The sequence below is a fragment of the Cryptotermes secundus genome, unplaced genomic scaffold (assembly GCF_002891405.2).
Source record: "Cryptotermes secundus unplaced genomic scaffold, Csec_1.0 scaffold568, whole genome shotgun sequence".
Lineage (NCBI taxonomy): Eukaryota > Metazoa > Arthropoda > Insecta > Blattodea > Kalotermitidae > Cryptotermes > Cryptotermes secundus.
This window is the reverse complement of record NW_019725423.1, coordinates 146,565-161,511: the sequence shown is the minus strand read 5'-3', so window position 1 is coordinate 161,511 and position 14,947 is coordinate 146,565. Positions and strand designations below refer to the sequence as shown.

The following is a 14,947-nucleotide window of genomic DNA, read 5'->3' as shown; positions in this document are numbered from 1 at the left end:
GCGGTTAGTCGCTGGCTTCCCATCGCGGCGGCCCGGGTTCTATCCCGGGTCTGGTCAAGTGGGATTTGTGGTGGACAAAGTGACGCGGGGGCAGGTTTTCTCCGAGTACTTCGGTTTCCCCTGCCAATCTCCATTCCACCAATTGCTCCACAATCACCCTCACCTATCACCTGGGGCTGGTACAATAGGCCAGAAGTGGCCTCAGTACAAGGGACTTAGTCCCACCCCACTAGCAATAAAAAAAAATCCTATACTCCATTGTTAGCAGTGAACATAAATTATTTGTTAATATGTGTTAAGGCAGCTTACACATGCACATCCATTTTTGTGTTCTCTAGCCACCGCTACTTCAACACGAGCGGCTATGTCCTTTTTATTTTATCACTTCACTAAGGAAAAATGTCAAGCTTCGTCGGAAAAAGTTATGCGTACCTGAACCCTCAGTAGCTTTGCCCTAGGCACAAATAATTATAGATTACATCACAATACTAGGCCTGCAAACAATAGCAGGACTCCTGCTTAAAAACCGCAATGTGGAGTCTCTTCAAAGGAAAACTTTCTGCGGAGGATTGAGATAAAATCTCTAATTGACTTAAACTCACAAACTCACTTATGGAATTAAATGTTATTCTGAATAGTTCGGTTGAATTATTTCTCGTTTTGTATCTTATCAATGACGTTAGAAAATACTGGAAGAAATGTTGCTGTATTAATTGATTAGGGCAGAAAATTGACTGTATATGTAGGTACAGGTACGTTGCCGTTTAAATTTGGAACCTTACTCCTGGAAGTATTCCGACGAAATGAGCCGCAGGAAGCTGCTAGTGTCTGGAGTTGTACTTCGTTTCTTAGCTCAGTGCCAAAGTTTGTGTCGTACGCACTTATGAATGGGCAGCCAAGAGCCGAAGACAGCACGAACAGTACCGAATTACATTTCGCGACTACGTGATACCGCTTAACTGATGCGTTCAAGTTGTCGATTAATAATAAATTGTTGTACAAAAGTACGGGTTAGCTGAGTTAGATCCGATCATAAAGTGGCTGGCTACAAGTTTGGGGTGCGGAGTTCGACCCTGGAGAGGCCACCACATCCAGTATATCCACGTCTTAGACCCGCCTCCTCTCCTTCCCTTGGGGCAAAGGATCCGGAGCGTGAAGCTAATCACTCACCACCAACGAGCATCAAGTTTGAGGTTGTATGGCCTAGCTCTGGTCCCTCTACACCCTACGTCTTCATGGGCGATCAGTCGTGTAAGCTACTGCTGGCCTTCGCCAGCATCATCATTCTTCGTTTCGGGCACCCGTGGGACACATAACCATTTTTTTTTCTGTCTCATGACTCTGACTAAGTTGTGTGATGTTTCGTATGCCTTAACGGTGCAATGCTTAAGCAACTTTTATATAAAAATATAAATTATAAATATGAATGAAAATATTCGTACATATAACGACCAGAAATGCTTTTAACATTTCGTTAGAAGTTATAGAAAAGAAGGACTAAGAGAATGATTGCACCACCAGGCTTACACAAATCCGCAGGCTTGTGAGAAGCTGACTGTGGTCTGATAATAAGATTTTGGCTCTTTGCCAACGTGCACTTAATTGTAGCTTCATTCATTACGCCTTCAACGAATCACTTTTCTAAATAACACCCCAAATTTAAGTTCGTACCTCACAGGAAACGTACTACATCTCAAGTACAATAATCGCCATGTTACTCTGTAGGCAGAATGAAGAGTTTCCGTATGTTAAAGAAGGTGGTACGTACATAGAATTACAGATGGGCTTTAAAGAGTTCAACTGAAATGCCTGGGAAGGAGAGCTTCTATATAGTGGAGGCGTACATTGTCGATTAAGAAAAATAGCACGCGGCTTGATACGCCTACAGTAAACATTGCCACGCGCGAGATGTTTCAAAAGTCGCATCTGTTTTTCACGCTCCGGAAACAACACGCGGATTAGTCAACACGTAACACAAATAAATGTATGATTACTTTGCGTGCACTGTACGAGAGTACCTTCAGCAGAATGGTTGTAGTTATGCTGTACATTAGATTGATTGTCATCGTAGGTGGGTAACCGTTCTGGAAAATCCACAAGGAGGCAGATTTTGACGCTGCTAGACGACAGAAAATGGTTGTATATGATCAACAGAAAGTTTTTTAAAGTGTTTTATAAATAATCGTGTGTCACAAAACTGTGCAATAAGATCCTTATTCAAAACCATGATGTAGTGCCGTGTTTTTATTTCTGAATTTTCATACAAAATTTCACTAAGAAATTATACGTGATATGTTTATATCTTACCGTGAGAGGAGACTGAATTTCACAGTCCAGAGTCTCTGCGCTAAATTATTATTATTTCTATTCTGTTACCTCTGGGTTTATAAGCGCTTCAATAGCTACAGGTTATATAAGCCTGTACATATCAAATTATGTGGTCACGTGAGTGCATAAAATTCAATATAAGACATCTGTACTAACTGAAGTTTTTCCTATTAAGGACGAATAAAATAGTAACTAAGCGACAGAATTATTGATTAAAGTCAAATTAAATCCAATAGTGATTCGGAGATAAAATATTTTGTTTTGGAAATATGAAAGGATGACAAAATTTTACAAGGTCATACGGGACCCAAAATCATTGACTTAGAAGGTAATTAAATATGTTCCTATTTCACAAACTATTGTTTCATAGATGGGGCACGCGGTAGCGTAGTTGGTTGAGGCACTATGCTACAAGACAGAAGGTCGCGGGATCGAATCGCAATGAGGAGGATTTTTTCAATTTACCTAATCCTTCCAGCCGCACCATAGGCCCTGGGGCTGGTTCAGCCTCTAACAGAAATGAGTACCAGTAATATTCCTGGGGGTACAGGGCGACCGGGGAGTAAGGCTGACAACCTCACAGTTCACTGCCATCTGTGAGCCGAGTGTCTAGAAAATGTGGGAGCCTCAACATCTCACAACCCTATGGGCCTCCACGGCATGTTACAGGGATACTTTTACTTTTACTTTGCTTCATATGTATCAAATTAGGGTGAGTACATAAAACAACGTGCTGAACACATTCTCAAAGGCTTGAAGAGCTCTAACGCCTGAGACATAACGGCAGATATTCCGTTGAAAGTCGAGCGACGTTTCGGAGGAATATATCGCATCCACTTTCAGGTCAAAGAATAAGCCAAGTAAGAAACCTGCGCGAGGCACGAAGCAAGCACCTTTGCTTGCTTCACTTCCAATGGACTACATGGTGTTATATACCGGAAGATAAACCCTTCATAACCACCTCTGAGAGAAGGTCAAAGCATACATTTTAACATACTTTATTGGCAAGTAAGGAACGATTAATCGATTTTGATTTTATTCGGATTTCACTAATGTTTTATTTTCATTCGAACAATTTTGGAACATTTTCTTGTTTACGAGGAGAAGCTGAAGTAGAACATATCTTGTAATATTATTCATTCTCAGAAATGATGATGGGCGGCTCCCACATATTTTTGGATGTTTCTGGATGTTCAAGTTTTAATTGCACATGATGACCCATCATGTGTTTACTTGCTGAGTTGGCAGAGCGGATGCCAGCGTTTCTACTCCCATTGACGTAACTACCGGTGCCAGGGGCTGAACAGGAACTCTCTTATGATTCTAGCAAACGTCCACCACGAAGACTGCTGGTTCCTCTTCCGTACCTGCTGTTTTTGGCGTCGTTTAATTTTAACGTAAAAAAAAAATTAGAAGCGTCGAATCTGCTACCACAGGGCGACGCATCAAGGAAACAAACCAGATTCAAAATAGCCAGTGAGCAGGACACATTGTCGTGCCTGTGCTACCGGTTAGTGCTGTGACTTGCTTAAACCATTCACTTCTGTGATCAATGAAATGTGAGTAATATTAATATTACTAAAGCTAAATGTATATTTTTATTTTATTGCTAGATTTTTATATGAAGTGAATTTATTTTTCTCATTTAGCATCACATGACACGAACTTTGTTTCATATGCTTTTAAAATGTCTTATCATCTTCCCCTTCTGTCGGTTCCACCGTTTCGACGCACGCTTATCGTTTTGGGACGCAGTGAATGGGCAAACAATATTTCGGCGCTTTCATTAGCATCGTGAAGAAAGAGTCTTTCTTGGCGCTCTTTCTTTTTGCATGACTGATCGTAGGGCTTTGCTTCCGTGTTTTTGGGGCAGTTCTCTAAGGCTGTAAGATGCAATGAGACGGTGCTGGTTATCAGTATGTTGTTCCATTACTGTCGAAGTAAATTTCCTTCAAAGCGGTGTTCGAAGCGGAGTAATGGATTTAGATTAGCCTCGGCATCTATCGCGCATGAGACCAACGCACTACCCAACAGTAATGTAGATTTTGCCAAATTGTTAGGGTCTCAATTTACTTGAAAGAGTTCCAGAAGAAACTGTATATTAGTAAGGTAAATATTTTATTTCTAGTAAATCAATTAGCAAAAAAGAAAAAATTAGAGCTGATAATTGCTCAGCAGGTCAAGAGATCTCCTTTCGTGGAAGCGGGAAGTCCATTACCCTGCCCATAGAAGGCCGCCACGACTCTCTATCCTGCATCAACAGAATTCATCCCAGATCCTCAACACAATTTGTTTAAGTTCCATTGTAATACTATTCTCTCACCTATGCCTAGATCTAAAAAATGGTCAATTCCTTTCAGGCTTTCCGGCGAAAATGCGCACACATTTCTCATTTCCCTGTATGTGATATATGCCCAGTCCATATCACCTTCGTTGGTTTTGACTTGTATAATATCTGGTGAATACAGAAATTATGACGCTCCTCTTTATATATTTTTACCTATCACAGCGTTCTTTCAACTTTTTTAAGTCAAAATATTCTACTTAGTTCTCAAATATCTTCCATTTATGTTCCACCCTCAGTGTAAAAGATAAAGTGTAACTCTCATATAAAATTATAGCTTTCTATTACATTTCAATCTTTTCACGCTTCCAGGCAGAAGTAAACTGTTGCCTTGGGTAAACAGAATTACTCTTCTGATTGCCGAGGTTATCTGTAATTGTTGAGTCTGAAAACCTCACGTGAGGATATCTATATTTACAGATCTGGTCACAGTTCAAGTAGCGCACAGCACAAATAACACAACAGTGACGCTATAGCCCACAAATAAGCATAACATTAAAAAGAGGTCAATGCATAAATGGTGAATCCGTCCATACTTCGAATTATACGGTTAGCCAAAGGGGTTTCTTTATGTACGTGGTGCTTGCAGGAGTCGGAGTTAGTCTGAATGCAAGAAGTTGTTCACTTATCATTGGAGATCATTTTAGGGATATGATTCATTGTAATAATAATAATAATAATAATAATAATAATAATAATAATAATAATAAGATGATGAAGAAATGTCTTCAGTGACATAGGCCATTGATATATTAAAGTCAAGGGGGAATAGCAGAGGCAGAAACATAAATAGAAATATTCCCAGCAAGACGCGATGGTGACAGTGCCTGAGCTGTCCAGCGATACGAATTAGTTAAGTACAGGAGAATGCGGGAGGAACCTCTCACAGAGAACCAAACTCAGTTAACTGTCAATAATAATTTAAGGTTATTATAAAGGCCGCGCCATAGCTCAAGCGGTTAGTCGCTGGTTTCCCACCGCGGCGGCCCAGGTTCGATCCCGGGTCTGGTCAAGTGGGATTTGTGGTGGACAAAGTGGCGCTTGGGCAGGTTTTCTCCGAGTACTTCGGATTCCCCTGCCAAACTTCATTCCACAAATTGCTCCACAATCATCTTGGGCTGGGACAACAGGCCAGAAGTGACCGCAGTACAAGGGACTTAGTCCCACCCCACTAGCAATAAAAGAAAGGTTATTATAATCCGTATAAACGGAATTGTCCCTTGTTTCAGTACCTTTACCGTTATCCCGGAATGATCTGTTGAGACAAGTCCTGTATTTGAATGGTTATATAACATGGACTTGATAACATTTAAGTCAAATAGGGTAAACGAAATATGCTGTATACTGGTTTTGTGACGGGGGCGTACGTAAGGAGACAGATAACAAGATGGGAGCACATGAACTGAATTTCTTTGGCTCATAAGTATGTACAACAATGCGCTTCATTGTCGATTCTTTTATCACAGTTGCTTTATCCCCCCACCCTAGTGAATTATTTACCTTTAAATCGAAATTCTGGCAGTCCCATTCAAGACGCTCATTAGTACCAAGTTGTTTGTCGGGATTGGAACTAACGCTGTTTAGAACAGAGAATTCCGGATAGGAAATTAGCAATGTAGTACCCCCCTTTTAAAATTTAATAAATCTCTTCAGTAAAACGAAGCAAATTCACTGTCGAAGACACTGAACGTTAGGACTTCAGAATACTGATAGCGTTCAACATGAACCTGCATGGAATTACAGATTAAATAACATTGTACAATCATGCAGGACATCACAAGACGCTTAGCAGAATCTATGTAATGCCAGTCGCATTGCAGCCACCACTGTACACCACATCCACGTAGGTGAGGTAAACTTGTCCCTGTGATTAGGCAGCGTACTGTGGAGGCGTATGGGTTTATGGAGATAAGACTCCGTACACTATAGACCTCTCCAGTTGATGGAGTTAGTTTCATTCCAGGTCTCTTCATCCCTGGCAAACAGACCTTGACAGTCCAGACGTGATATGCTGCCTGGAATTCAGAGCTTTCGGGGAAAGTCAAGTCACTGAATAATCTGTCACGGTTCAGATATATTTTTTTTTCCTTGGCACTACAGCCCCAGTGGGCCTAGGCCTACGTCCATGAACTTCAGTTCACTTCGGTTTTTCTAGATCTTACACAGACGGTAGGACTTCTTGAGCGAGTGATCAGCTCGCCGCAAGGCCTCCACCTGTAGACAAACACAGAAAAACGCGCACAAACATCCATGCCTTCAGTTGGATTCGAACCCACGGTCCCGGCTTCCGAGCGAGCGAAGACAGTGCATGCCTTAGACCGCTCGGCTACCGTGATCAACTAAAATTGTTACAACAGAGCACGAGATTTCAGGTCTGCTGATATAAAAGTTCTCCACTGGATACGATCAGGAGTCAGTTACATCCATTATCCATTTTTTCAACCTGTCCTACAAGGATCTATAATAAAGTTATCGCTCTATATTCTTCCCTGTATTTTAATTGGAACTTGCTAAGAATTTTCGCCACTAAATCCCAGTGTCAGTTCCTCGTCTTTCCAATCTTAAACACAGCCTTCAACAGAGATACTGGGTTTTCGGACTTTGTCCATCGTCCGGATCCTAAATAATTAAGGAAAAACACAACGTTTCGGAAACTGGATCTGTTTCCGTCCTCAGGTGAGGGAAGGGACCTACTCTATTGGGTCCCTTAGAAAGAGCTAGCCTCAAACACTGGACCAGTGATTGAGGCTGTCTTCCCTCACCTGAGGACGGAAAGAGATCCAGTTTCCGAAACGTTGTGCTTTTTCTTAGTTATTTAGAATCCGGACGATGGACAAAGACCGAAAACCGAGTATCTCTGTGCGTTGTACACCATCGTCAGAACCCTATAGTAACAGCCTTCAACATTTCGATTTCCTAACGATCCTACATTACCTGTACGACAATTAAGTTCTCGTCACGTTCTAATTCGCCTAATTAATTTTTTCCTCACAACTTACCAACTCTTTTGTTCGTTGCTGCGACCAATGACAGGCGTAGAGAGGAGGTACAGGCCGTGTAGCACCAGACGGAGGTACGTATGTGGCCATTGTTTAGCTTGGAATGAGTCCTATTTCGCAGAACATAAGTAAGTGCGTATATATTTATGTTGAAGGAGAACTGATTTTTGCAGCAAGATAAGCTTAGAAATTGTTATGCTCCAGGTGTGATATCTTGGAATTATAACCTTTGAAGCATTTCTCGGCAATTTTATATTTAACCACCAACATTGGCCTTGACTCGAAAGGAAACCAAATATTACAACAAATTATCATTAAGAAGATTGGAAAAATATTCTGGCTTATATTATATATTTAGTTTTTTTATCCTGCTGGAACTTGCAGGGCCGGAGTGAAGAAATCCGAGACGTGCATAGTAATCAAACTTATATAAACCAAAAATACATTTTTTTCTCGGACAAGATTATCTCGGTTAACAATTTATAGTGGCCACATTCACGAAAAGAAAAAACCTGCCTTAGCCATATTTGAGTTTAAATAGGAATTTGATGTTTGTTTTCCAATCTATCCAAGAAATTTCCACCTCTCATATATAGAAGACAGATAATATATACAGAGGACAAAAAAATGTAATATGTAGGTAAAGTGGATAAAGTTATTTATGTTTCTTCGATTTTCACCTGCTAATCATCACTCCACCATTTCTCTATGCTTATCTATCACCGTGCTATGAGGTGTGCGATAATCCTGACGGGGGCAGCACATTACCGTATCCTCGGTCTCGGGGGGGAGGGAGGTCATCACCTTGAAGCCCTGTATTTGTAGTGGACAAATTTGCAAGGGAACAAGTTCCTTCATCCTACGTTAAGGCCATTTGCCAGCCACTATCCTGAAAACAGCTAACATATTGCCACAAACTCGGCGTTTAGTTGTCTCTTCCTTCACCACCGGTGCTTTAATGCCTTCACTGCGCGGTTAGCGTAACATGAAACATGGTGAATAGTTATCCGCTAAAAAATATCGTATTGTGAATAATCTTATATACGTAAATAAGGGGGTCATCAATAACTATACCTTAATAACATAATTTAGCAATCCATTTATGTACACAGTATTAATTAATACAGAATTCGATTAGTTAGGAGGACACTGTATCTTAGTTGATTGAGGCACTATACTACAAGCCGGAAGGTCGTGTGTTCGATTCCCGATGAGGTAATTGGATTTTTTTTCAATTCACCTAATCCTTCCAGCCGCATTGTGGCACTCAGCCCCTAAGAGAAATGAGTCCCAGGAATCTCCCTGGGGATAAAGGGAGGCCGGGGCGTAAGGCTGACAACCTCACCACCTTCTGTGAGCCGAATGTCACAAAAACGTGGGAGCACCGACGTCTCACAACCCTATGGGCCTTCATGGCCTGTTATAGGGATACCTTTACCTCTTTTACCCTCCATTACGTTAAATTTGTCAGTCATATCCTCAAAGCTTCGAACTGTTCCCATGTTTGAAATTACTGCCAAATAAGTACTATTTCATATAACATTTGTAGATATGTTTATTATTGGTATTGTTACTTACCTTAATATATTCTCGCTTTAATAATAAAATTAGAATTCTTTTGATAAAACATATCTCCTAACTACATTTAATAGCTTTAGGGATGTTTCTACCTCAAAAGCTTGACCGTCGTCAAGTTGATATCAATGAGAGTAAGAAATTAAAAAAATAGAACTGTAAATGTGCGGTTGTATTCAGTGGCCTATCTTTTCTTGTAATAATGAAAATAGACTAAAGCGAGCCCCTTTTCGCGTCCTACTCGAAGCTAAATTAGAACTGCTTTGCTTGCTTCTAGTTGGCGAAGAATGGGCATGATTACCAGAGTAAGAGCAAGGCTGCAGAGCATCAACACTCCGACAAAGCTAGACCCTCGCATTCAGGACGAGAAGACAGCGCAAACAGGTGAGAAAATCACTTTCGCCAAAGTCCAATTTCGTAATTATTCATCTCCATTTGGCACAATGCGCGCTGCGTGGTCGGTATCCACGACCTGTCACCACAGTCCATGTGGTAGCCCTTCAATTCATTAACATAAAATTTCTGAGTGTTTTCTGACAATTACGTGTAGGCTGGTACGCGTCTCGAGAATGACAGGTTCTAATTCGGATGATTGGATTTATTAGCACTTTGGTTACACATTCGCTCTTAATTACACTTAAATACACATTCAAACACGTAATATTGAAACACTCAAGGTCAAAGTCACATTGCGACTGACGGTCAGTCGGTAAGTCTTGATGCCGAGCCCAATTTATTACTTTTTGACAGTTACGGTCTTGTTTTTGTGGGGCGCCCTCTCCGACGAGAAGGCGGGTTTGTCTTTTTTTTTTTATATGCTGCTAGCCCTTGTCCGGGCAGTCTTTCTCGGGTCCGAGTCACTTGGGACTCGCGACCATATTTTACTCTCTCAGATTTGAGACTTCCCGTTTCGTCACCTCCTACGACTCCCAAGATCAAGATCAAGGTGGAGGTATTCTGAAATAGATATTCGTTATATAGGCTCCGCAAAGACAACACAGAAAACAAAGTCACATGATAGCACTGTTGCAGTGTGATGTCATTGCGCCTGCGCGGAAATTTGTTTACTGAGCCATAGCCTAGAAGCGGGTTACGTAAACTCGTAGTTCCATTGTTGCGAGCGTGTATCGCGTGTTTTACTGGTCCGTTACCTAGCAACGCTCTGGTCATCCACGTTACAATATTATGAAGAGCTCTTCTCTATGTAGAACTTGAGGTTCTCACAGCGGGGGCTATGAAGAGTTCTGTCTTCTGGGATGTAATAGAGTGTAGGTTGTTGAAAGTCAGTACCGCCAGCTTTCATATGGTTTCATGCTCAGCTTATTCTTCGACCTTGAAGATAGAGGCGATATGTTCATCCGAAACGTCTGTTGACTTTAAAAAGACTGCAGTCCGTATAGCGGCTTGCTACTGGCTGGACGACCGAGGAGTCGGAGTTCGAGTTACGGTAGGGTCAAGAATTTTCTTTTCTCCACATCATCCAGACCGACTCTATGGCCCATCCAGCCTCCTATCAAATGGGTACGGGGGGGGGGGGCTTTCCCCGGGTTAAGCGGCAATAGCGTGAAGCTGATCACTCATCTTCAACCAGTGTCGAGTTCAAGAAAATGTGGATCTATACATCTACTCCCCCATACGCCTTCATGGCGTTGTGCTTAATTAGTTAAGCACTGGGAAAATTTTACACGATGTTATATCCCAGTCGGGTATAGAAAACTGGAATTAACGGCCGTGGGGATTCGTTGCGCTGACCACGTGACACCCTCTATCCGCTAAAGTTGGCACTGACTATGTAGCGTGGATGATTAGTGAAGGATGAATTGGAAAGGATGTAACAGGAGGCGTTCGTGGCTTAACTTTGGGTACTGCCCCACGTAGGCCTGCATGAACTGAGTAAAATTGCAAAGAAGCTCAGTTAGGACAGTTACGAGACACAGCCGGGCGCCTACGGAATCCTGAGTAACGCCTGTAAGATGACTAGCTTTTAAGTAATCAGACAACAGATCTACATTTACAATAAATGAACAACAAGACCGGTGAGACGCCTGGCACAGAAATTCGTAAAGAACGCATTTGGAAACTACGTACATTATATGCTACACTTTTGCCTTTGGCTGCGTACTCCTGTTTCAAAGTGCGCTTGTCTGGAACTAGCTGCGCTGTTTGTTTTCTTTAGCAACAAGGAGGCGCTGTCTATAATTAATGTTTTCATATTTCGAGTAGATGTCTGGTGCGCGGCGCAGATGGCCGCCCTCAATGACCGCGCCACGAGCAGATCCTTGCTCTTTCCTGCGTTGTACGTCCGAATGACGTAGAGGAGCGCGCCGCTAAAATTATACCGCACGCACGCCACGGGGTCGCTCACTTGCCATCCGCTGCATCCGTTGGCCTAAGCCTGCCTGTTGGTACTGATGAAATGGAAACGTGGCATGAACAGTTGTCGTAATTACTTTTACGTGGAACTGTAACGACACGTGCGTTTCGTCATCTCTCTGACACTGTCGTTGTGGCGGTAGAAATATATTCTTGTATTATAAAGGTACCAAATTTGAATCCCGGTTGGTTTATCGACTACCTTCGCTGAGGTTTTTCGTAATTTTCCTCAGTCTCCTAGTTAATACCGTGATAGTACTCCAAATGACCCATGAGTGCCTCTTCTAAAACCTTAGAAACTCACCCTTTAATTCGACTGCATGCTCTCTGAAGTTGATATAGCGAAGTTAAATAACGTTCGGACATATACGTATAAATAATTCACAGCAGCACTTCTTGTAACGACAGACCCTACTTAAGTAACCCAAGAGAAGTTTTTGTTTATATCTGCATGTTATCGCGACGGTCTGCACCACAAGACACAACCGATGGAAAGCCAATATTTCGCTTACTGCAAGCGGCAACATAGTTGGTTGAGGCACTATGCTACAAGCCGGAAGATCTAGGGATTGAATTCCGAATAGTTCATTGGATTTTTATCAATTTATCTAATCCTTCCAGCCGCACTATGGCCCTGGGGTCGACTCAGCCTCTTAACAGAAATGAGTACCAGGAATATTCTTGGGGGTAAAGGGCGGCCGGCGCGTCAGGCTGACAACCTTACCGCAATCTGTGAGCCGATTGTCTGGAAATAGTGGGAACCTCAACATCTCACAACCCTATGGGCCTCCAATGCCTGTTAGTGGGATACCTTTACTTTTTTAACTTTTTTTTAGGTATAATTATTAGAATAATATTAACCACGTTCTTTATGTCTCATTAAACTGTGTGCAGTCGTTTATATCTAACGCAGTTTTCTGTTACAATTTGTCACGATGTTGCTGAGGAAAATATGTGGAAGTACGAAGGAAGAAGTAACAGGAGGCTGCTTCACAATTAGTACAATTATTCGCCATGTGTTAATACAGCCTAAAATAAAGGAGAAGTAATGAGCGGAGCATGAAGCACGCATAGGAGAGAAGGCAGAAAGCCTGAAGGGGACAGAAACTTGAAAGAATTGGGCGAAGCAGGTACTAGGTGAAGGTGACAGACTATGATGGTCATTACTAAGGAAAACATTTCAGTAATTAATTATTTAATCTTTCCTAGATCCAAGTGCCGATCACAGTGGCCGCGGTGTCTAAGGCGTGAACTGTCTTTGCTAGCTCGAATGCTGGCAACGTGGGTTCGAATCCCGTTCGAAGCATGGATGTATGTGTGCGATTATTCTGTGTTTGTGTTGTTCTATGTGTAGGTAGCGGCCTTGCGACGGGATGATCCCCCGTCCAAGGAGTCTTTCTGACTGTGTATCGGATTAAGAAAATGAGAAAGCTACCAAGGTCCAACAAAGGACTCTAGAGCCATAGACAGACAGATAGCTCCAAGTATTTTTCTTGTCGTCTTATTTTCAGACATCCTCGATCCCCCAACTCCATCGAATTGAAAGACCTAGCTTCATATCCGCGTAAAATAGTAGTTACTGCAATTTATAAAGTAAACTGGAACGTGAGATCTACTGAAGCGAGAAGAAATTATTGTTTCCAGCTACAGTCCGAGAAATATCTATACTTCTACAAAGAAGAGAAGTCTTAAGCTCGAATTGTAAACGCTGGTGTACCATGCAATTCCACACTAAAGAACCAACGCAACAAGCATCTCAGAACTGTATTGCAGTTGTTCGCGTTTTGGGTACATTTTATTTCAAAGAAACTTTTTTCAGTAATCACTACACGAGACACAAGGACAATCACTATCCTGTAAAGGCCAATAAGACTGCTCAACACAATACTGGTCGCGGTAAGTAATGAGAAATCTTCCGATTACTATCCCGAGGACTGGGTCCCATCTCATTTTCGAAATATAAAACTGTCTTCCTACAGCCGAGTTTCCGTTTTATAATAATGGTGTACTAGACAGCGACAAGATTAAATTGTTTACAGATCTGTACTGAATTTAAAATTCTCTACAATACTGACTGCGAAAATAAATTTTATACAAAGAGTTTGTTTATGTTTGGAAGACATCCAGACGGATATAGCAGTTAAAAGAACTTAAGGAAGGTGAATGAACCAGAAAATAAGATGTCAGAGAGGGCTACGTCCCAAATTCAGGACATCAGTTGCGGTTTTGTGCCATCAATAGAAAGGTTTTGTTACGAGCGATCTCAGAGAACTTAAACACACATGCCTTAACTCAAGAAGAAGACCAGATCTGTTCCCAAAATGTACGTAGGAAACAATGCATGTATGCTTGTAGGATAGTAATTATTTGTACCTTCCTAAAACATGAAAAAAAAAACAGAAAGTCCAACGTTTTATTACATTTCTTTTCCAATTTTAACGTCCCCTAGGGCAATGTTCTCAAATCTTCCATACCCCAGATAAATACAGTGAACCCTCGCTAGTTCGGTTACAGTTAATCCGGATCGGAATATGATTAATAAAAAATGCTGTTCACAGTTGAGTGCATACCTTAAAACACAAATGGCACTTAGGAAGGCAGATGAGTCACCTGTCTGTTCAGATAAAATATTGACAGTTTCTTCAAACCTGCATTATACGTTCAAAAACATGTATAACTACTGAGACTTCCATCGATGAATAATTGCGTTTTCCTTTTATAATTTTTAAATAAACGCTCTATTGTTATATTTTTTTTTATTTATTTTCATCACCATTGCTTATATCAACAGCTTTTCCATTTATTTGTGTTCCGAGTTCTTCTTTCGTTGTTTATGGTTACATTTTTTCACTTATCCGGATTATCTCTTAACCCGGATGACCTCCGCCCCAGTTACGCCGGATTAGAGAGGGTTTACTGTATTACGAAAGATAATGGATCCCACTGCGCAAGAAAATTCGGAAAGAATTGCACTGAAAATAATAATGACCAAAGATAATATTTTGGCCGATCGTGCCTGTGTGGTATTTGCACGAAGGATCACCGGAACCAGTCACGTGATTTCCGCTCAAACATGAATTTGTACCCACGTTTTCTTTGTTACCCTTGACATGGGCTAATCTCACAAATCAAATTATTCTACGAAATATTAAATACTCGTAGACTTAGTAAAATTGTAGGCTTAACGTCTACATAGTTAATTAAAACTGTAGAAGAGAATGTAGTAACAATATATATATCACAGTAAGACCTCAGTAAATCGGACTAATTGGGAGCGAACCCTTGTCCAAATTAGTGAAAGTTCGAATTATAGAAATATGTTCAGGGA

At 41.3% G+C, this 14,947-nt stretch overlaps 2 protein-coding genes across 5 annotated transcripts in view; one reads left to right on the top strand and one right to left on the bottom strand.

Annotated features, from left to right (window-relative positions):
- LOC111863389 overlaps positions 1-14,947 on the bottom strand; it is a 39,153-nt gene that overhangs the window by 18,064 nt on the left and 6,142 nt on the right. The gene's annotated exons all lie outside the window — the stretch shown is intronic.
- LOC111863387 (RING finger protein 145) overlaps positions 2,020-14,947 on the top strand; it is a 35,083-nt gene continuing 22,155 nt past the window's right edge. For 2 of the 4 annotated variants that reach the window (XM_033751040.1, XM_023849659.2), the window contains exons 1-3: positions 2,020-2,071; positions 3,656-3,887; positions 9,524-9,630. In XM_033751040.1, coding sequence (XP_033606931.1) covers positions 9,534-9,630 — 97 coding nt within the window. In that variant the 5' untranslated portion in view covers positions 2,020-2,071; positions 3,656-3,887; positions 9,524-9,533. Of the gene's footprint in view, positions 2,072-3,645; positions 3,888-9,523; positions 9,631-14,947 lie in introns of those variants that run through there. The other 2 variants (XM_023849660.2, XM_033751041.1) reach the window with 2 other exon arrangements.